General features: G+C 47.2%; 2 protein-coding genes across 2 annotated transcripts in view; both read right to left on the bottom strand.

Annotated features, from left to right (window-relative positions):
* LOC119161303 (uncharacterized) overlaps positions 1–24,542 on the bottom strand; it is a 385,199-nt gene that overhangs the window by 277,973 nt on the left and 82,684 nt on the right. Inside the window, exon 2 of the mRNA XM_037413701.2 lies at positions 5,929–6,036. Coding sequence (XP_037269598.2) covers positions 5,929–6,036 — 108 coding nt within the window. The remainder of the gene's footprint in view (positions 1–5,928; positions 6,037–24,542) is intronic.
* Positions 1–24,542, bottom strand: part of LOC142776237 (uncharacterized) — a 133,826-nt gene that overhangs the window by 59,871 nt on the left and 49,413 nt on the right. The gene's annotated exons all lie outside the window — the stretch shown is intronic.

Here is a 24,542-nt window from a genome sequence, read left to right as displayed (position 1 = left end):
GTATACGCGCGCCAGTAATTTGCCCTTGTAGTAATCAAACGCGGCGTCGTGAAGCGGTCGGCGAGAATGACCTAAATGCGGGCGCTGCGGCGTCGATTTATCGATCAAAGAAGCAACCGAGATGCGGCGCCGATCGTCCCCAAGGTCTGCATGTCTGTATATGTATACGCATCCGGAGGAATCCCGTTCGCCTCAAATTAATGCCCGCGCAGTTCTTATACCTTTGCGGCGGCTTCCACCGCGTTGTCGCCTTCGGCCAACGACCGGGAAGAGTGTGACTCAGGCGGGTCGTTGCGCCGCGAGAAGCATGCGGCGGACGAGACAAACGTGGCTGCCGTTTGCTGTCAGGAACAGACGCTTTTTTTTTCTCGGCAAGTCTTTCACGGCGTGAATTCTGTCACGGCAAACGAAGTTGCGACGCTGAACATCCTCGAAAAGTCGTATATGCATTCCGCGAGTATCATGCGCCCCAGCAGTATGATTAAGTTTCCGTTATGACACACCACTCAAATATTTCAGAACGTATATATATATATATACTGTATGGTAGCGCTGTGAAGTGGCCAGCCGCTTCACCGTCATGCGTGCCACGCAATTTTGCACTTTCGTGGACGCCACTTTCATATACTGAAACATGTCAAGACGACCTACTTACGTGTACCAACACGCACTTTTCTGGACTTGCGTAACCTCAATGACAGTAAGACTAAAAATAATATAACATCTGGAGTTTTACGCGCCAAAACCACGATGCGATTATGAGGCACGCTGAAGGGTTCTGGACCACCTGGTGTGTGTGTGTGTGTGTTTTTTTTTTTTTCACGTAAGTTGACGTCGCACAACAAACGGGCCTTAATAAACAGGGGAAATTTCAACGGTCTGGGGTTTTTTAAAGAGCACCTAAATATAAGCACACAGACCCCTATAGCATTTCATCCCCATTGAAATGCGATCACCGTGGACGGGGTCAAACCCACGACCACAGTCGAGCACTGTCCCACCAAGGCAGACACTCCTTCGAGTAAGCTTTCGGCTGATACGCTCCACGAGTTACACGACGCCACTCCAGCGCAATATTATATTTACTACACAAGAGAACGTCACTAGTTCGTGCATCACAGTCGAGAGTCGCAAATGCCTACGGACAGTCAAGCGAAAAAACCGGCAGGCTCATGCAGAGCGGACAGCGTCAGCCATAGAGAGGAAGGGCGTCGAAAAATCAGCAATGTAGTACAACGAAGGTGACCCGAGCTGGCGAGCCGCCACGCTCGACATAAGGCCGGCCACGCGCACGATGACCGACTACGGCAGTCACTGAGCGCGCACAGGCGTAGTACCGGACACGAATGAGCATCGGCAGCCTTGTGCGGTGGACACAACTGCATGCGCTGCGTCCAGCCGGAAGTCAACAGGCCAGATCCACAGGAAGCACGCGAACGCGCCACACACGTGAACGGCAAAGAAAAAAAAAGAACAATGGTACGAGTAAAGGTAAAAGGCTACATGCGCACCTTAATTTAAATTAAGTATAAAAGGGGCTTTGAAGTAAGGGAAACTCAGAGCAAAAAACTCCCAAGCATTTCCCCGAGGGGAACATGGTTAAGTGCGAATACACGGGGTGATGCTAAGAGGGGTATTTATTAATTCGCACTATTATATTTATTAATCACACTATGGTGCCTTTATGGTGTAATGGTTCCTGGGAATTGCAATTTGATCACACGGGGGAGTTTACGTTAACTCACTGGCGAATGCCAACGGATTTTAACTTTACTCCCCCTCACGACCCGCTCTCGACGGGAGACTGAGAGAGAAGGCGGGCGCGCGAGAGAGAGGGGTGCGCGCGCAGCTGCAGCGAGCGAGGAGAGCGGAGGCGCGAGCGAAGGGGAAGGGGCTATAAGGCGCGTTACTGACACCGATATCAGCGTCGCGTCCGTGGCTTATTCGGTAGAGCGTCGCGCTGCGGCCCGCCAAGTCCTCTTTCTTTTAAAGATAGAGAGAACGACTGCGGACGCCGCCGACGGCGGTCTTGTCTCTGTGTCGTCGTTTTGTTCTCGCGCTATAACTATCGTCATGCCATACCAACTAGCCCAAGCTGCCACACTTCTAAGGCGGTGGATGGTTTGGGGTCGCTTATAAAGTGTATTCACACTTAAAATGTGATTTGAAGAGAGGCTTAGGATAATGAAGGATAGTGAATGGACAGGGAAGGTGTACAGGTATTTGTTTAAAAAGTGCGCGGACGCAAAGTGGTTGATTTGATTGATATGTTGGGTTTAACGTACCAAAACCATCATATGATTATGACAGACGCCGTAGGGGGGCTCCAGAAATTTCGACCACCTGAGGTTCTTTAGCGTGCACCCAAACATGAGCACACGGACATACAGCATTTTCGCTTCCATCGAAAATGCAGCCGCTGCAGCCGAGATTCGATCCCGCGACCTGCTGGTCAGCAGCCGAGTGCCTTAGCCACTACACTACTTCGGCGGGGTATAGGAAGCAAAGTGGGGAAAAAGAATAGGCCAGTCAATGCATAGCTGGCAGTGTGGGCAATATGGAAGCACGGAGCATTAAGCAACAAGTCAGAGAAGGCGGCGATCACTTATTCGACGACCGCGACGGAAAAGAAGCCGGGGCTCAGTAACTACCGAAAGGACAAAAACGAAATAAGGAGGGAGAGGTTTTATGATAATTCAAGGGGAGCGCTTGACTGTTCGGAGCGAAGTTGGGTTGCCTTAGAACGCGCAGTTATGAAGCGAGATTCAATAAAGCAGAACAACGTGCATACATGCTGTGGGGGGGGGGGGGGGGCTAAGGAAACGATGGAACATGTTCTGACTGAATGTGGCGATATCCACCTAGATATACTTGTGGTCACAAGCCTACATGAGGCTTTGGGTTTAAGGAACGAACATAGAATGCTGAACACGTCCGCAATAGGAGCAAGTAACAGAAGTAACAGATAGTTAGAGTATTGGTGGCAGAAAATTAGAGGTAAAAAATCCAAATAGGGGGGAATTGGGTCATTCTCAGAGAGACGTACCCTAAATTTAGAACTCTTCTTGTTGTATTAAGATAGTTTTAAACGAAATAGACAAGGCATTAGGCCAACACGAAAAGACATATTTCTTTTCGTTTTTTTTTTTTCTTTTTTGGAGCCTGGTACCACACATGTCACCAGCCCGTTATAAAGGGGACGCTCATAGCATCCATTCACCCAGGACGTATTGCCATGGAACCATATGAACTCTTGATGGCACTGCGAAATAAGTTCAGTGTCGAAGCTTTCGCGTTTGGTTTGCGACGCCTCTTCATTTCTTTTTTTTTTATATTGATAAAATAGTAACCGCCGCAGCGTAAAACTCGACCTTCGTTTTCGCAGAGGGCGGCCAAGCGACGCGGTAAACAAGTCCGCACGTTCATCTTATTCCGCCGCATACGTCTAAGACAGCCCAATAAAGAGCTCAGTACGATACGTCTTATCTCGCCAAAATAAGGGAATCGTAGAAGCTAAGGACTGAAACCACTAATACGTATACACGAATTAGCCGGTCACCCTGTAAACACGTCGCCCTATAGCTTCAGAGTTGTAAACGCAATATTTTTTTTTTTTCGTGGAATATTTCGCCCTGCACTTATTCACGACCTAGCACTTAAATAGAAGTGCTCAAAGCTGCGCTTAATGAATCGAGTGAATTCTCTTTCATTTGTTTTAGCTTTACAGCATATAAAACGCTGCAGCTCCCCATAGTTACGGAATGCAACCCTAGGTATCTACTCATCTCCAGCGTTATTATCAGCCTTACTTGGATTCACCTTTATACTCACGTCTGCTATGCACATTTTCCAAAGAAGTACCTGCCACACACGACTTCAGTATTTGTTGATCAAAAATGTGAATTACATTGGGGGGAGGGGGGTTTGCCTTGATCCCCCTCCCCAACGCATACTCTTCTATGGAGGTTCTTCATAAATATATCTTATCTTGTCATCTCTTCCAAGAAAATTGTTTTCACTGGTTTACGAGCCCTGATAACGTCTGTTCAAAGGTATTGTATCAAAATGCTTCAAGAATAGCACCGATTACGTGACGTATTAGTGTTAAAAAGCATTTACACCATGGTCTTACAGGATAATTCTAGGCTAACGAAATCGAATCACTCAGACTCAGATAGAGCCATGGGTTTGAGTCCCAGTGAGTCCGGATGAGCAATATTTTGGCGAGTTTGAGTCCGAGTGAATCTGGTTGAAGGAAATTTTTGTCTGTGAGTCTGAGTGAGTCCGGCTCAGTCAAATTTAGGTGAGTCTGAGTCTGAGTGTAATCAGAGCACAAAATATATTTCATGGGTGAGTCTGAGAGAGCTCCACAAGTTTTTCCGACCTATGCTTGGTACAGGCATCAGAGTTTCCACGTGGCTATAACAGTTTCACCGAAATGCAGTCGACAGACGAAAGAAGAAACAGAAACGAAAGCGGAAACAGCGGATAAACAGTCTCGACATTCAGTGTTACGTTCAATGCTCGTAAACAAAAAAAAATGTGAAAGCCACGGACATCGACATACACGATACGTCACCGCTAGTGTAATGACGTCGAGCAGAAAGGAAGACAAAAAAAAATGCTGATTGCATGAGCGCACGACCAGGAATCAATGTGAACCGAAGCTTTCGTGAAGCGGTTAATCACATCTTTTAGAATTACAAATGCTGTATATACGTATATTTCATTATTGTCATCCCAAACAAAGTGCAATAATGTTTATGCTTATGCAGTAGAATGTTCATAAAATGTTCTTGTAATGCAAACAAGCACTCCGTACACACTGACCAGATTTAAGATCGCTGAAGTGATGTGGTCAAGGGCGACGATGTTTGCCGGGGGCATGTCCTAATAATCTCAAAGATACATGCTTGCCGTTGGCACGACGTATGTAGGCGCGTGATAATTAATGAACTTGGGAAAGCTGTCAGGCTGATGTGCTTGGATACCGATGCGCGAGCCCATCTTCGGACGTGCGTTTATTTTGATACTTTGTATACGTTATCATAATGCAGCGCGAGTCTGTCTGCACATATGTATAAGTTGGGGTCACGTGACCCCCAACTGTTGAGCTGCGATTAGACTCTCCCTGCAGTATAGCAACAAATAATGGCGGGCGAAGCAAGAACGCAACAATTGAGTCGAAGCAAAAGAATCGGACACCACCCACCACGGAGGTCTGGTGGCTAAGGCACTGCGGGATCGAATCCCGGTTGCGGCGGCCGCATTTTCGAAGCAGACATAAGTGCTTGAGGCCCGTGTGCTTATACGTGCACGTTAAAGCGTTAAAGAACCCCGGGTGGTCAGAATTTTCGTAGTCGTCCCCGGGTGGTCAAAATTTTCGTAGTCTTCCACTACAACATCTCTCACAATTAAATCATGCTTTTGGGACATTAAACCCTAGCAATTTATTTAAGAATCATCAGACACCTCCACAGAGACCAGCACCTCCACTAAAGGTGCTAAATAAAGCACGACGTGCGACTATTTCAAGTGGATACAGTTTCCCTTAGAAATATTAGGGCTCTCAACAAAACGGTGAAAAGCTCGGACAATGAGTGGCATTGTCTTGTTGGCTGCGACTGGTCTTCCCTCCGGAGTTCCACAGCTGTGAATCAATTTACATGGCAATAATGTGTTACGAAAACTAGGAAGTTACAAATTTTGACCGTCAAGGACGTTCGACGGTGACGCTCCCTCGTGGCACTCATTCAAAGCGTGTGTGAAGTTTAAGCATCCATCAACACGCGGCCTCAGAGATCGAGAGCCCAAGCGCGTGCGCTGCTCGATGTCGGAGGCCGCGTCCTCGGTCGTGCAGTGCAAGCGTTCATTCATCCAACACTTCCCAGCAAGAATTCACGCGCCAGACGTTTCGAGGAATCCTACCTTGTTGTTGTCCCAGAGCGGATGATCCCCGACAGCGCTACAGGTAACCGACTTCCAAAGCTTCGGGCGCACGATCGCATCGTCTCGTGTCCTCAGCTGCACGTAGCTCTGCGTGGAAAAGAGACGCAACACAACGTCAGGGACCAAACGGGACGTTTTTTTTTTAAATAAGCAATCAACAACTTATAAAACAAAGCTCAATCCACCACCTTTAGTACTATAAAAGCCAGCATTCGAAAAGCGCGAAATCAGCTGCTGACCAGCAGGTCGCGGGATCGAATCCCGGCTGCGGCGGCTGCATTTCCGATGGAGGCGAAAATGCTGCAGGCCCGTGTGCTCAGATTTGGGTGCACGTTAAAGAACCCCAGGTGGTCAAAAAATTTCCGGAGTCCTCCACTACGGCGTCTCTCATATTGATATGGAGGTTTCGGGACGTTAAACACCACACATCAATCAAGCGAAAAACGCGGAACGAGACACCCGCAAGGTACGTGCACACCTATAGAGGCACGCACACAAAACCTATGTCGTGACCGGCAATCTCCGGTATCACTATAGTCATCAGTTACACCAGCTAGTTATTCGATTAAACCGATACATATTTGACGTACGCACGTTCGTGCGCGTCTATTTCACGCCGCAATCATGACGAGACGAGGTTGCTGCTGCAAACGCGTGGAGCGCCGGCCATTAATAGCAACGCTAAATAGGAACAGGAAGTTAAGCTGCGTCATTAAAATGCACCGCTGCAATACCAATAAAAGCCACACCTACAGCACACGAAGCGGCTTTGCTGAGCCAGAAAAGACGCAGAACGGAAAGACTGGTGCCGACGTCACCACCCAATATCAAGTTCTCGCACCTCTTCGCCGTGACGTCCCGTTTTTTTGACAGCCCGCCCGCCGTGTGGCCATAGCTATAGTTAACAGCTCATCGACAAATAAGGACTACATTGTGTTCTAAAGCAGGCATACACTTAACCTATAGGAAGTAACGGTAAATTGTTCAGTAATATAATTACCCCACTACACGAGGAAACGTGCACAGTCGGAGGCGCGCGAAGAGGGGGGAAAGCGGCCGCCCCCCTCGTCTTCTAAGGAAGGCGCCAAAGCTGACCCACACTTTTCCTCATTCGGGCCTGCCTCGTCAATGTTTAATGTACGCTGTTACGGCCATACAGGTTTTCAGCGATGAGGACCCTTGATGTCGCATTCCAGGAACTGTTTAGTATACACTTCCCACATTACGCAGAAAGCTTGGGAGCAAAGGCATGCCGTTATGAGCAGCACGTCATCGCTTTCATTTGTTTTTTTTGCATTCATTGCGAAGCTTGTTTTCTTTCGAACTCAACGAAGTCGAAGGAGAGGGTGGGTATTGAAAGTGACCCATGCAGCAGAACTCTGCGCATACGTTCGTATACAACGTCTCACTGTATAACTGGCGTCGAGATTTCGGTGCAAACGGGTAATAAAAGAAGAAAAAAAGACTTATATATCTCTCTCGTTAACTGCGCGTGAAATGTAGTTTAACGCGATAGTGTTAACGAGCTCGTTTGGCAGAAATTCCGGTGTTGGCGGTGTTGGTTGCGAGCGAAAAATCACCACCTCGTTCACGACCGAAAAATCGAGAGACGTGCAAATAAAGTAAGAAATAATAACGACGTTCGGTTCGAGTGAGCATTGAAGCAGTCTGCGTGGCAAGTAGCTGTCTTACCACAGCCACCGTACTGCTTGAAACTGTGACGAAAAAACAAAAAAAAACACGACACGCATGCGATGCAGTAGAAGGAGCCTCCTTAAAGCATCATATATATTGCGTGGCAGAATCGCACCAGGCATCAAGAAAAGATGTGAATTGAGCAACGAGCGAGTGGCTTCAAGGCCCGCCCATTACGAAGAGCTCAGGCATATTTAATCACCATCAGCTGCCAAAGCATGAACAAAGGAAGCAGCTACGTATATATGTTCGCGTGTTGCCTTACACACGCGTATACATAGTCCCTTCGCTAACTCACTGAAGGAAGTATTATAGCGTAGCGGGCACTCAAAAACTGTTCTTCCAACAATAAGCATTCTAGGATAGCTTGAAACGTCCAATGTTATACATGCACCGAGAACCGAATCTATAGGCTAGCAATTGTGAAGGCAACGCGCACGGCACCTGATTACGCTACGTTCTATACTCTCGATCGCGAACCTCGAGTGTGCTCCAATTTTTTTCCGATGTGTTAGCCTACAGCCCCTCTTTATTTGCATTACACGTATGTCGCGTGGTGTGAAATCGGCGGTGTCGATACGCCTATCCTATGATCATGCGCGGCTGGCTTTATAAGGTTACCGCATAACGAAGTGAGCTTATCTTTGTATCAGCGGTGCATCTGTATGCCAGCATTCATCCGGACACGAATTCTCGTCTTCGCGAGTCTAATACACCGATTTTGTCATTGCTTTACTTTTGTTTGGACCTACAATGTTGGGTGCGCATTTTCGCTGTATACGACTGCCTTGGGGGTGCATGCACTGACATCTCAAGGAATGAAGCACTTGATAATCAGCGATTGTATGCGTGTCGTGTTTTTATTTCTTTTTTCGTGAAGCATTTCGCGTGTTCGCGCAGCTACTTTTACCCAAAGAAGGGAGACATAGCAGGCAAATTTGCACAATATGACGCAAAAACAGCACAAGACCTAAAACCAAGGGGCGGAAACTCCCTATACACAGTGCGCACGTGCGTCACGCAGCGCCCCTTCATCATTTCCGAAATGTGCCACCAACATGCCCGGGTACCGACTGACTCCATCGCCGACCGCTGCCGTGTTGTTTCCTGGTGCTTGCGCCCGTTCAGTTCTGCCTCACGATGCAAGTTTGAGGAATTATCAGCTGCTAGTGAGGCAAGTTGATTTAGCAGTTTACGAAGAGGGAGCAGAGCGTCGAGGTGTTCTCCGAACGTTATTGCCTATTACGTAAAATTAGAACGAACATTGCGATTTTCCGAAAAGCACCGGCGTGTTTGGCTGGCACAGATTAACACAAAAACGACTTGAAGAACCTCGGTGATATTTGCGCCTTCAGGTGTAATTTCATTACGGTTAAGCGCTATATCCAAGCACGTATATACCTGCAAACAGAGACAGCTTACCGTGATACTGCGCATACAAAAAATATCCGCGACCACAGCGTGTACAATCAGCGTGTCCGAGAGGCGGTTAAAATCGTGAAGGCGATCGCGAGAATTCGGGTATTGCATTAAAACAAGTTGTGAAAATGGATGTGAAGCAATATTCATTCAATCGCGGTGCCAATCGATTCGAGTTTGGGGGGTCAGGTTTTTTTTTTTAATTGGTCGATTGATTCCATAACTCGGTCTCCATCATTTTCAGAGACTCTACTGTACATTAGTGCACAATAGCAGAAGTAAAATACAAGGTAAAAAATGTGTAAAAACATACGCGAAAAAAAGTGACCGGCATCACCGCGGCACGCACCATGTGAAGTCTCTCTCTTCCTCGCATAATATTTTCCTCGGCTGTTTCCACAAATTCCAATGAAAAAGGCTCAACATCAGCACCGTTTAAAACACTTGGGGAGCCGCGCTGCTAGTTTGGTGGCGTGGGCCGCTGCAACATATTGAAATGATTAATAATATTATATTTCTTGTAAGCTTGCCTAGCTCTGCACGTTCCCCGCCGCGGTGGTCTAGTGGCTAAGGTACTCGGCTGCCGACCCGCAGGTCGCGGGATCAAATCCCGGCTGCGGCGGCTGCACGTCTGATGGAGGCGGAAATGTTGTAGGCCCGTGTGCTCGGATTTGGGTGCACGTTAATGAACCCCAGGTGGTCGAAATTTCCGGAGCCCTCCACTACGGCGTCTCTCATAATAATATGGTGGTTTTGGCACGTTAAACCCCACATATCAATCAATTAGCTCAGCACGATGACTCGTTTTCGATGGCAGCTTCTGCGCTTCACTCATCCACTCTTAAAATTACGGTTCGAGAGACTTTGGGCTTTCACTTGTTCTTGGGCCACGCAATTTGTATAGTGAAAGCGAGATAATTGGGCCCTGGGACATCGTGGTGGGCAGCCGGTGTACGCGGTGGCTGGTATACGTGTCACACATCTTGGTTTTCTGGTTTTGTATCGAGTGAACAAACGAGGCCTTCCTGATCCGATGAGCTCATTGAAATACAACTAAAATCGCACGGCTTCTCTTTCAACGTCGCGCACAGGCAATAAACAAAAGTTCAATAAAATGAACCTTTTTTATTGCACGTTCTGTATAAAAATTACAGGCATACACGTAGTGTGAACGTGTCAATCAATAAAGCAGCTTGAACTTACAACTTACATACGGACATAATGAGCAAACGTTGAACCCAGAATATTCGAACAAATGCGAAAATGATCAACAATCGTGAGTAAGACACGTCGTATTTGACTCAATCACGTTGGTTATGACGGCGCGCATAATTTTCCCACATAACTTGAGTGTCAAACGAGACTGATGTTCAGAGGCACGGAAAGGCTAGAAGCTATCAGAAGTTTTTCGAGAAAGAACGTCGCTGGAAACAGTGTTTCGGCAAACTGACTTGTCTTCATCAGGGCAACAGCCTTGCCTTGATGAAGAAAAGCTCGCTTGTGGAAACGTCCGCTACACGACATTCTCTGTAATAATTGATAAGGCATTTAGTCCGTCGCGTGTACTATAGTGACACTGATAGAAGAAAAAACTCACAAATTTTCAAACCGCTGCTAGAAGAGCTTCATGAGCAGGAAGCAACCTATAATTACTTGACATCATTTGAACTACACGCCGAAACTAAAAGAAACTGAAACTGTGTAGCCGAGCCAACTTAAATTCAAGCTTTTCAATAAACGCATTTTCCCGACACCAATTACCAATTAGTCATCACCAATTAGTCAAGCATTTCGTCAGTCCAGGCCGGCTTCCAGAGAACCGGGTTCACTCATATGTACTCGTGCAAAATCGATACCTGCTCAAACAATGGAGGCGAATTCTTGAGCTCACCCGTTGCCCTTAGGAAACGCTGAAAAACGTTCGCGGAACTAGAAATTCCCGGGTTAGCCCAGCACACAGCCACGCAAAACATTTGTTGCCCGATTAAGCCATCATGGACGAATACATGGTTGACTTGTCCAGCCTATCTCACTGCCGCTTTCGTTCTCTGCCCACCACATGGCTGTCTTTTATCTTTCCCGTAGTTGGCACGCCGACCGAGCGAGATAACTGAGCACGATCCAAGTTCTATTTTCGCTGAGCGATGAGGAGAAGGAGCGGAGGCAAGCGCTATGAACGCAAGTCAATCCCTTCCCGTGCTTCGCCTAGTTTATGACTCCGAGAATAAAGAATAGGAAACTACATATAAACAAAAAAGAAGTTCTTTCAGGGGTATAATTTTTCTCTATTTGTAAATACTTGAGAAAGCCAATAAATGCGAATATTCACATCAAGTTCACTCCGTTCAAACGGACCTCAGGATGCCCGACAACCACCACGAGCGTGCATGTTCCTTGAAACAGAAACTAGCGCTGAGTTTCCGGGGCCTGCTAGAACTTCGTTAATACACCGTATATCTATCTACAACCAGTTCAAAACGTTTCTCCAGGTAGGAGCGAGTTGATATTACTTTTTATCACCTAAGGTTACCAGCGAAGCTCCAGGAAACCAGCCTACGATAATAAAAGTTTTTTTTTTTTTTTTGTCTCTCGGCAGATCGCGGAACCGTCTTTTTTTTTTTCCGCCTATCGCACACTTGCGCGTTCATTCACAGCGGCAGGTAATTTTACGATAGCGACGTCCGCACTTCTGAAATACTCTTCTCTTTGTCTACGCATGCTCGCCTTCACATAGAGAATGGGAACGCGGACAACCGCTGAGGCGCCATAAAAGCAAGACCATTACTTTTGGCGTCCTCGTAAGCAGCCTATAGGACTAATACGTCCCCAAAATGACTCAAGCGACGTTCCGAACCCCTAAATTTCAGTCCACTTGACCACTCGCGGAAGTCGCCTACACGGTCTCTTGAGCCGACAGAAGCGTGCCCACTTTTCACTGCGGCCTGAAACACTACCGCATCGGAGAATCGAACAGATCGGGAGACCGCCCAACAATGAGCGCGGAGACAAATCAGTCGTCAGGTTAGTGTGACAAGGCGGGCACGCAAGAAGAAAAAACAGTGCGTTAGAGAACGTGCCCGGCACCGCCAAAGGAGGGCGCAATCGAACGAGACAGCGCCGTGCGTGCAATGATCGGCCGGCGCGGAAACCGGTCGGCGCAAAAATCCGATCGCCAACGAGGCAGCCTTTCCCCACCGGCATGCTAACCAGCTCCTCGCTTCCTTTAAAATAGAAGAGAATCGACGGCAGAGAGAGAGAGAGCTGGCTCGTTCCACCTGGATGAGCGTAAACCCGGAGACAGCGGAATGAGTTTTCCTCGGTGCGGAGACGACTCTTTTTCGACGGCCCGCTAGAAAGTTCCACGACGCCGGGGTGGTTTTCCTCGGCGGTACCGCGGGCTCCGCGGCTCATGTGGGCAACAAGAAGAAAGTGCACTGCACGGCAGCCCCGCTCGGCGAAGACGGTCGGCGCGAGTCTTGCCGCACTCTCTCGGCCGGCCGTTCGCGGATCTAACGGGACCATGTGTTTCTCGGCCTTCCTTCCTCTTTGGCCTCCCACCGCGTGCGAGACGGTCTTGCGGCAACAGCGCGCCCACATGCCACCGAGTCCGTCGGCTTTTCGTTCGAGCGACGACGAGCACTTCCACCGTGCGAGCCGGCTTGTTGTCTTGTCTGCCGGAACGTTCTGGGACGCGAAACTCGGGACGTTCCGGGGTAACTCGCGCGCATGGGTGTGCCGAATATGCAACGCCACCCAGGTTGACGAAGTTTCTCACACTGCGAATTGAACCGCACGGTTCCAGTAGGAAAAAAAGAGAAGAAAAGAAAAAAACGGTGTGAATTCGGCGAGCAAACATTCATCCGTTACTCAAGCGTGATCGTGGGACCACATCACTTGTGCAGTGCCGGCTGTTTTCGAGGCGACCTATGACGTGTGGCTGTTTGGGCTAGTTAGTATGACATGATGACAGTAATAGCGCGAGAACAGAACGACGACAAAGGAACAAGAAGAATGACGACTCGTTACGGCTGTCGGTACGCTAAACGAGATGATCCGCGGGGGTATCTCACGAGCGCTGCTCAAACGTTTGAAAAGGATACCGACTGCAGAGCAGTGAACACACAGAATTCGTGCAGTCTATGCAAGGATAAAAATAACGCGGGACACACACTCGCAGAGACAAGGACAACTAGTTAAAACGAATTACAATGCGTCGTTAAGTCATATGCACCTTCGTGATGCACACATATTTCTCAATAAGCCAAGGACGCTCTTTGAAGCCACCTGCTGCATCGCTTAAGCGACAAGCTTCTCAGACTGTGAGTGACATAGCAGCAGTGTACACAAAAACCTCGCTGCAAGTTCTTGAGAATATCATGCGTATACATGACACTGCTATTAAGGGTTATAAATTTACCCTGGAAGCACTGAAAATTGCCGTATAATTGGTGTTTAGCGGCCGGGTACATACACCATGCACTACCATGCAGCTACACGCCAGCTTCGCGAAAGTCCTCTCATTACACCGTTGTGCGACCGCAGTCACACGAACTGTGTATGTGTGTGTGCGTTTGAAAGAGAGAAATTGCATGATACGGCGCAATACGCGGCCGTATCTTACAGTTGGCAAGCAAAAAACATATAAAAAGATCAGGACAGTATACTTGCAGCAGCAAATAACCGATGAATACAGTCAACACGGAAACAAGGAAGGTCATTACTGTTACCGCAATAAGGAGCCATAGCATGCATGCAAGCACTGTATTAGTGATATTTAATGTCGGCAACTGTTGGCTAAACGACGGATAATGTTAGCTAATGGTGGCTAATTAATGGTTCTTAAGTGACAGCTAATGGCTGCTAGCTGGACAAGTGCTGCCTAATGATGTAGCTGTAGTGTCGCCTATAGAGATGCGGTATGTCGGTTAGGTGATGCAATCTAAAATAATGCTAACACACTATTTGACAGTTTATTGTAAGAATGTTTCGGTTGCCACATTGCGCAAATATTCAATGAGGAACATTGTATTCCATTCCGTTTCACTGTAGAGAGAAAGGAAGAGAGGCTCTTATTGAAATCTTAAAAAATATATATCCTGGCAGTATGCCTAGCATCAGGGGCGTAGCCAAAACATTTCTCGTGGGGTTCGATCCTCGCTCATCTATGTTGATGCATCTGTGAGCATCTGTGCGAGTGTATCTACTGTATACACCAGTATGAAATGTCAAAATTTCTAGGAGCCGCCACTGCCGTGGCACAGTTGTTACGATGCTCGGCTGCTGACCCGAGAGACGCTGGTTCGATTCAGGCAAGTATACGTTAGCGCCAAGTCTCTGTTCTTTTTGTGTTTCTTCTACAGTCTTTCGTCGGTTAGGCACCTCTTCAGCGCATCGTTAATATCAGAAATTATGTATTTCGTTCAGTCCGGTTTTTCTCAGAGGGCTGCACTCGCCCATGATCCAAGTACATGTTGTAGGTGAATGTGCCAACCGTCATTCAATATGCTCTCGAGAAACCATTCATTGCGAGGCAATATTTGGCTGAGCCCAGATGTGTACTCCACAGGCATGGTACACGTCAGACGCGAATAGCTCGACATTTGTGCTACTTTCAGTACTTCCGTGAATTAGATATTACATCTGCCGTGACTTTTATTCAGCCACTGCAACATGTGCCACGAAGCAAAAAAAAAGCCTAATTAGCGGTATGCCATTGTTTCACTTACCAGAGGCTGTCACTTGCCTTGCAACTCCACTATGTTAAGCAATACTGTGCTATCCGCCTTGGGCAATACCTGTTTTCTTTCTTATTTTATTTCTGCGTTTCTTATTGCTCCCAAAAATAAATAAACCACAAACAAATACAAAGCAGTACCTACATCACCACACACGTGAGCCTCTGCAACTTCACGTGCAGTCTATAGGGAACTCACGGCCGCTAGATTGGAATCACGTCGCTTATGTGACCAAACGAAACCGCGATCAAAGTTCGCCGAAGCATACAAGGTCGCCAAGGCTTACTGTATATGATACATGGAGGCAGAGCTGGAGTCAAGTTTGCGCTGGGTGTTCGATAGCGCAACTTAGAAAAGTGTGTACACGTTAACGAATGGGCGTCGACAGCGGGGCGCGAAAGGAACACTTTCTCTTGTCTCCAAGACAAAATCATGCCGACGCCCACACATAAACCATGCAACGGCATCACGAATTTCCCATGACATGGCAGAGATTAACGTCTGATTACGGAGACGGCTGACCGACAAACGCGATTTCGTTCGGCTGGCGACATAAACCAGCGCCGCCGAAGGCGCAGGTCTAAACCGCTGACAGTGCCGTGCACTCCGCTAGATTGAACTTTATAGTCGTACTGAGGCACTGACGTCACGCCTCCATTCGCCCAGCCGTCCTTGACAAGGCCTGCGGTGACGCAACTGAGGCCGCAGACTTTTACGCGACTGCGACAAGGTCGGCAAGAAACTGTGCCAAGGAGTGCCGGCAAGCCTCCTCTCAGGCATATATTCATCGGACTGAAGCGGCGCCACTGAGGCCGGTCTGACTAACCACGGCGCGCGTGTGTTGACTATACTGCGGTGAGAAAGCTCAGCGTCGAGCAGCTCGTTGCCCCCGCTTGAGCGACGTACTATGCACGCCACTGCGGAGGGACCGTTTCCATCCCACCGCTGCGGGGTCGAAGTGGCCACATGCATCACACAACGGTCGTCAAAACTTGGGTCTGACCATTTAGACGATGAGCTGGACCGAAGAAGTTTCATGAATTAACTCGACCCAATATCAAAATGCTCAAAGTCTAGACGTGTATGCGCGGATAGTCGGAAAAGGCACGAAACAAGCTACGAAACTTCGCATCTGCCCCAACTGCGCGCGAGCCATTGTTTTGTGCAATCGCAGTCTTGCTTCGTCACAGATTAGTGCTCTGAGATCTTACGGTATACTTTACTTTAGTATAAGGTGTGATTTGGTCAGGTGCGGAAATAGCCAAGCTTTCTCAATACTATCATACAGCGATGCAGCCTGATTGAAGGAAGGGCGACGACCATGCATATTTAGATAATGAGACTGTAGTGACGCATACGTAAGAACGCACACTTGCCGTACTTACCTAATAAAGCGAATCAAAACGTGATTTCTAAATAAAGTGAATCATTCAGCACTCCTATAGTGTCGTGATTTTGAAGCATGCCTTCTCTTTGGTGATTTGAGTACCATAAGAAGTATACCTACATTCAATGTGCTCCCAAACAGAAGCAATGGCCTTGGTAAAAATATCACTTGCGTATGCCTGCGACAGCCGCACCTTCGCGGTCGATGCAGCGCCCCTCCATCCGTCAACCAATTGTAGTAAGCAACTCGCTTGTGAAGTTCTCTTACCAGTACTATTCACAATTTATTGCCTACACTATCTTTGCATGCGTTTCAAGTGCCTGTATAACCCTTCCGGAAAGAACATGCATGCCAGCGGAACGACTGAGAACAGACACGAATGAAAGCTCCGTGAAACCAAGTTTCTCGTTAGGCATCCATGAACTGTCCTCCAAGGCAAACGGGAGTATTTGGGGTGTTTGTATGCCACGCAACAGCAATCGTCATCGGGCTTGCTTGCGTTTCCTTTCTTGAAGGGCCACTCACTACCCAACGTTGGAAGATGATGAGGTAGTTTTCTCCTCTGCTTCGCACACGCGATGCATTCTCCGCGCCCCTTAGTTCTGAAATGCACGTGAAAAATGTCAGTATACTAAGCGCTAGAGCTTATCAGGATTTACCGCTTCTTGGTTATACGCTGTTATCACCGCTTGAGCAGTTGTAAACAAACAAAATGAAGTGTGATCGTTTTTTTTTTTCTCTAGAAAGTCTGCTGCTCGGCATAATATTTTTTTATTCAGAAATACACACACAGGTTCGCTTCGTCTATATAAAGTCCAGTAGAGAACGGTGGTGAGGTCCACGAATCCAGCGGTGAAAGTCGAGTGGTCGGCCTGGCCTGAGATATGTTGCACGGAGGTGACGACGACGGCTTAATTGTAGACCAATGCAGGTTCACAAAAAGTATGAGGCAGTGACATCCTGGATTGGGGCGATCGATCGTGCGCGAGGTATTCATGCGAGAGAAGGATGAACAGACGGGCGGGGCGGCTGCATGGCAAATAAGTGCAGGAGACAAATCACATTCGACATTTCGCATATATTGACCAATGAAGAGCATGTACAATGTCATGGGAGCTACTGTCCGCGTCACGGAAGTACGCAAGAAGAACGAGATATATAAGGAGAGAATATTGCGCTGTTTTTTTTTTATTTCGTATATTGAGAGTTTAGTGAGTTGCCCTTTAAAAACTGCCCACTTCCCACTTCCCCATCAAGAATGGCATGTCATGTTGAAAGACCAAAGCCGTTTGTGACCGGCAAGTACTGGGCACGCGGCGACAATGCGAGAAGAGCACGCGAGATAGATAACTAGTGATGTCGCGTGGTCGGTTCACATGCACCTTTTTTGTCCTGAAGTACGACCACGGCCGCTGGATGAAAGAGGGCACGGTGGTACGACACTCTAAATGAGGCTTTCTTTTTTTTCTAAATGAGCCAGATGCAGAAACCGAAACTAGGCTAAACTTCTGTGGAACGTAAAACATACCTAAGTATCTTCAATTTCTAGAACAGTTATAATCAAAATTGGGCAATTCCTTATTGTAATATAGGCTCAAAAAGGCAGTTTCTAATAAAAAATGAGCCAAATACTCCAATTGTTTCAATCAAAGTGAACCACATTTATTAAACCAGCACTGCGCCAACAAATGTGATCAAAACAATCAACATGGTCCCACCAAAAATGTTGAATTTGTGTCTTATTTGCTTTGTTATCGCGTTTACGTTCCAAAATTATGTTTTCTATAGCGCGAGTTGGCATTTATTGAAGGACATGACGTTTTATGACAAAACTCGATTGTGAAGAGAAAGATGCGGACTTGCCTACTTTTTTTTTGCATCTTAGTGATTCTTTTCGACATTAGCGCACCAGTATCTTGTCCTCCGCTCACTCCAGCACGGTACATTTGAAATAAAATAGGCATGAAATAAAAATATTGGCCGTTTTTCTATTCCCTAAAGAAGAAGAAGTGATGAGAAACGGCATGGCATAAAACTAAGTGGAACGCACTTTTTCCGTGCTTTAAATAGATGCCAGGAACAAGAACACACTGATGACAGTCCAGAGTATACGCCTGTTGCCACGAAAGACCACTCGCTTTTCAAGTCCAGTAATCGCCATTACGCCTAAGCGTCGAAGCACTTCACCGGCAGAAGCAAGGTAATGATGTCAAGTCTATCACAAAATTTTACTATATCGTACATTCGAACCACTTTACACCTATTTTATGAGCTAGTTCATGTCCAAATGAAATGTATCAATCTATATGAGCCAAATACAAACTTTTACTGCACAGTACTGAAAATATTTGGCTATGTAGATCTTAGCCACAATATAGATTTGGGGTATTTAGAAGAGAGGAACATATGGGGTATTTAGAAGAGAGGAACAGAAGAGAGGAACAAAAATTAATTGAGCAGGCCCAACCATATTGTCAGTAGAAAAAAGTGCGTTTTTCTCAGTTTCAGTTAAGTGCATTTGGCTGTTTTAGAAAAAAAAAACGCCTTAAGTACACACTCAGACTCAGTCAGGCGCCGGAAAACGAGCGACATAAAGGCGGCGCGCTCCTACGTACTTACTAAAATCCTGCTTGTAGGGAGCCCAGCGAAAAAAAAAAAAAACATCTAACAGCCTCGCGGCACGAGAGTACTGCTCACAGGTGTGTAAAAGCGGGCGCAAAAGCACAATAAAAAAAAGGAGACCGATCCCCACATATAGGAATCGGTATAACACAAAAGTGATACGTGTTTTTACAGAGGTAGTTGAGCATTTCTTGTGCATTGCTTCAGCAACAGCAACAAATTGCAAGGTCACATAGAGAACGCAAGCAGATCGGAACTTGCGGCGCACACCTCAAGCAGAAAGCACTCACGAAATTAGCATAAACCGGACGAGCGCAGATTAACAAATGTCACAGCTCGGCACTTAAAGCGCGCTGTTCAAACAGGGAGAAAGACGCACAAAACGTGCGCACAAGTACACACATGATTGATTTGTGGGGTTAACGTCCCAAAACCACCATATGATTATGAGAGACGCCGTAGTGGAGGGCTCCAGAAATTTTGACCACCTGGGGTTCTTTAACGTGCACCCAAATCTGAGTACACGGGCCTACAACATTTCCGCCTCTATCGGAAATGCTGCCGCCACAGCCGGGATTTGATCCCACGACCTGCCGGTCAGCAGCCGAGTACCTTAGCCACTAGACCAAAGTGGCGGGGCACAAGTACACACAGGACAAGCGCGAACAACTGTCACAATTCATCCTGGGCAGTGTGCCAGCAGCGTGCTCCTTTCGTAAACGCAGCCGCGGCAGCGTGTGAAGTGACCTTCATCCTCAGCCGAATTACGAGTCTGATAAGCGCGCGAAGGAGAGACCACTCTTCGTGGAGGCGGTGCTTCGAGGAGGCGACTGGAAGCGCGCCCAACGCGAGCCCGTCGCACAATCTCTGATAACGAGAACGCGCAGAAGTTTCAAAGCTCTGAGGACCGCAAAAAAAAAAAAAAAACACGTGCCGAAATTTCGAAGCTCTGAGGACAGCTAAACAGTGTTTGGTGTATATAAATGGCTTGCCGTTTGCATTTAAGCCAACGTACGCTCTGTGACGTAGTGGTTAGCGCCGCGCACTGACAATCAAGAGGTTGTTGGTTTGTTGCCACGCGATAAATGCTTACCTTTTGGTTTTTTTTTTTATTTCGATAGCGATTATATGGACACTCGAGGCTGAATTTTGCTGCCGGCGTCACCGTCACTCAACGTATATGTATTCGTATGTATATATAGGAAAAGGCAAGAAAGAAAATTTATGAAAAAAAAAAGACTCCGGCACGCGGAATCGAACGTGGGATCCCTGAGACTTGAGTGCGAGGCGTTAACCATTGAGGAGCTCGTCCTTCATCGATCAAACGACAAGTGTTTTATATCTACCACTTACCGCTGGTGGTGGGCATATCGGGGGGGGGGGGGGGGGGGAGACTATCGTGTTTTCAGCATTACCAGCAAGATGGCGCAATGAGCGCATGTCGCCACATCATCACGACGCGGCGGCGCGCACTCTCATCTCCCACTCGTACTTTGCCCCGCAGAAAGCAGGCGGGTTTACGCTCATTCGCGCGCCTCGTCTCGCGGTGGGGAGCATCGTACGTCTCGGCTGGCTTTGGACTTTCACCGGAACGATTCTGTTGTAGTTACCGAGCGCACGAAGGTCACTGCAATCGTTGCAGAGTCTCCACTTGCGAAAAGGGCGCGCTTTTCAGACACAGCGAAGTAAGAACAGAGACACTTATTCGCGTTCATCTGTATACCGTGAGTACGCGTCTCTCATAATCATATGGTGGTTTTGGGACGTTAAACGCCACATATCACCATTATACCGTGAGTACATTTCGTGCGTCATTCGTGCGTGAGATACGCGGGGCACGTTTTGATCTGCTTGCCATTCTGCACGTGACCTTCCATTTTGTTGTTATCGCATTTATTGCTGCGCCTTTGCGGCAAAGCTGTGACTTCTTTTGCAATCTCTTAGTACATATTTGCAACGTCACTTCCGTGACAGAAGTATACGGCGCCCGGAGTCGGCATCAGCTGCCGCACACGCGTTCACCGTGGATTTTACGCGTCCCCGTTTCGTCCCGCTGTCTAGCCATAATCGTTTCGGAATCGCTCGGCGGTGTCAACCATGTGTGCGCGTTTTGTGCTGGCAGCTTGGTCGTATTCTGGAATGGATGTGAACTGCACTTTGTGCTGCTGCGTAAACTGCAAGCGCACACGTTTCGTGAAGGTATCGGGCCTCGAGCGAGCCTCGCGCCGCGACCATAGAGTAGCTTAAAAGGTTAAGAGAGGACACTTCCATAGGACCCTGCGGCTGATTTGGGTTCGCAGCGCATCAAACGGGTGTGGGGAAACTTTGCAGCCTTAAAGATGGCAGACCACAAAAAAGACTGTCTCCAAGGCCATTTTGTAGTGATTAGGAATATTACACAGTCTCTGAGACCACTTCTACGTCCATGCTCGTTTCTGAGGCCCTTTTTTTAATTTTTTTTTAACGCGTCGTTTGCATGCATCGATGAGCTTCACGTAAGCTGCACCACTAGAGTGGCAAGCAAAGATACCAATCTGCGTCTATGCACACATTTTAATTAAAACATGATGATTGATATGTGGGGTTTAACGTCTCAAAACCACTATATGATTATGAGAGACGCCGTAGTGGAGGGCTCCGGAAATTTAGACCACCTGGGGTTCTTTAACGTGCACCCAAATCTGAGCACACGGGCCTACAACATTTCCGCCTCCATCGGAAATGCAGCCGCCGCAGCCGGGATTTGAACCCGCGCCCTGCGGGTCAGCAGCCGAGTACCTTAGCCACTAGACCACCGCGGCGGGGCTAATTAAAACATGAGAATCAATGGAAGAGCAAAGACATTTATTTTCACGTGATGTTTTTGGTATACACATGCCCACTTTCTTAATGTTTGATAAACGCAGGCACAAAGAGAGGTTCATTGCACTGCGAGACGCGAAAATACAGCTGTCATATCATGATTATAAATTACACACAAGGAATGAACATATAGGCAACAATATAAGAACAACCACCGCAGAATAAAACTGCAATAACCACACACAACTACACATAGAGTGCCCAACGCGACACGGCAGTAGTTGCCTCAGCACTTGACTCCGGCATGAACAAAAAAAGAAAAAAAATGTTGGCTTTGTTTTCTTTCCCACCTTCACAGTAATTTTTTTTCTACACACTTTACATCGATATTTCGCGAAAAACAGCCAGAAGCAGTTGCCGCAGCAAAAAAAAACGCAATTTTAGGTGTCGGGCAAGCCATTAACAAGGCAGGAATGTCTACTGAAAGATTACGTTCTAGCTTTAGCTAGCAAACATTTTTCTAGATTCACCCATTCTGTCTTATCGTGCTTGTTAGAGCTTCAAGCAATTTGAGAACGGCATAGATAACGATACTGAGCATAGCTGCACTTTTCACAAAAGCTTACTCATGAAGTGAATTCGAATACATGTAGCGGCACAAAGAAAACCTAACAACGCGAGCGGCTACTCAATCTCTTGAGCCAAGAAACAATTTTCTCGCAAACGAGCTGCGAAGCATTCTAAACAGTTTTCTCTCGTGTGAAGCAATCCACGAAAACAGTACGTGAAGTGAAGAGCACTCAAAATATCTCTGCGCCGAACTGCACAATGGCAGAAACGTTAGGTGAAGGCTCCAATGACGAATGCTACACGCACTTAACAAAGTATTGATGGCGTTCGTAGCAGCAGCCCAACTGAGATGCAGGCGAAACAAGCGAAGACGACGACGCACGCCGGGCACGTTATCGCACATATTTTATGGCGTCTCCCTGCTGCTGGCCGTAATTCTTCATTTGCTCATGAACACACAGCGTGACAATGTTGCCGTCGCGTCGACGCCATGTGTACTTCTTTCGCATCCGATTCATGCCGACGATATCGCACCGTACAATCGCGGACGATAAAGACGGACTCAGGTCACATGCGCAAAAGCATTTAGACGTATAATGCACTAGAAAAGGTACTGTAGTAAATAACTATAGTACGCGTGTTTCCTTGAAGCAGTGAGTGGTGTGTTGCCATCTTACGGCTTTTTTGGCCCGAGTGGCCACTCTTGTAATTTTTATGTTACTCTATGGCCGCGACTACCAAGCCACATGATACGCACGCTCCTCCGTACTCGGCGCAGTCCGGAAATCGAACGGCAAGTAATGCTTCTGTGTTTAGTTAGCTCGTCCGCAACGTCGCTCGGGCGCTTGCAGGTGTCGTTCTGCACAGCAGTGTGTCGGGGTGAAAGTACAATGGAAAGTAATATATATATATATATATATATATATATATATATATATATATATATATATATATATATATATATAATAAGAAAAGGAATTGGGGCACATAGCAACGATGTGAGGTACAGCCGTCAGCTCCTTTAACTCGAACGCTCCGACGCGTGGCCTCGGCTCGCTGGACGGATGGATGTATCCGGCGGCCGTGCCCTTTAGATCGGGCGGCGGCTCTCGCCACCTAGCCTTAAACTGAGGTCAGCGCCGCCAAGGTCGCTTGCACTGAGGTCGGCGCCACCAAGCGTTGATAATGATATGCTTGCTGCAGTTAAGGATAAATGTAGCGCGCGTCCGTTTCACTGGTAAATTTCTGTTTCCAATCTGCCTGACTGATTGGACGAATGCACTCCGCATTCCGTTTTCGCCACACTTCGCTCGTGGCTCAGTTCAAGTGAACCAAGGCCACGCATCGGAGCGTTCGAGTTAAAGCTGCAGATGGCTGTACGTACCTGATGCACGTGGAAAACTACTGTCACGGCCACTGGACAAAAAAAAAGAAGTTACCTATACCGTACTATTGTCAAGACAGTACAAACATTCTTCGAACGGCCATCGACTTGGCATGTATAGCTCGCAGGCAGTTGTTAAGTACACGTTTACAGGCTTAGCCAGGAGAGAGTGAATCAACAATAAAAATAGTAAGGTTCTCCTATGGCATTCGCAGTTTGATTTAAATGCGCAGTAACGAATCAGAACTGTCCACTTTGGTATGCCTCATATGATTAACGTCTGTTTTGTATCATCTAGCCCCAGATTTAGCTAAGCTACTCGGCAGAACGTGCAGTAAGTTTTGAGAATGAATGGTCTTTTTTATAAAGCAAGTTTGATAAAACAATGATCAGCAACGCATAGCAGCCATCAGCTATTGTTATTTCGGCTTGTGTTAAGACATGGTAAGAAACACGGACTATAGCTAACTTCCACTGCTTTTTTTCTTTGCCATGGTTATCTACATATCACCACAACAACAGTGTACTCTATTATTTGCTCACCAAGGGCAAAACTCGGCATGAAATCTCCGCAAGCAACTTCTCAAATTTTCATTTGATTATGTGTTTTGAAAAACAAAAAAGGCAGTAAAAAAAGTAGAGCCAGAGAGAGAGAGAGAGAGAGAGAGAGAGAAATAATTAAAAGGAAGAGACAGGGAGGTTAACCTAGACGAACTGGTTTGCTGCCCTGTACGGGAGTGGGGAAAAGGGTCGGAAAGAGGATAGCTATAGAGTGATATAAAATAAATTAGAAAAAACACATGCGCACACATTCAGGGAGTTCCGATCACAGTCGTTTGGACAGGCCGGTTGAACGCAAGAAGCGCATGAGCGCCTTCACAGCCTTCTTCTGCGACATAAAGTCCTGTCGGCAGCGCAGTAGTCTTTCTTCCGAAAGAGGCTGATTGTCCAGTTCATCTAGTGTATTGCAGAGTAACTG

Source organism: Rhipicephalus microplus, chromosome X, assembly GCF_043290135.1.
Source record: "Rhipicephalus microplus isolate Deutch F79 chromosome X, USDA_Rmic, whole genome shotgun sequence".
Classification (NCBI taxonomy): Eukaryota; Metazoa; Arthropoda; class Arachnida; order Ixodida; family Ixodidae; genus Rhipicephalus; species Rhipicephalus microplus.
The sequence above is the reverse complement of the archived record's forward strand: the minus strand, read 5'-3'. Positions and strand labels throughout refer to the sequence as shown.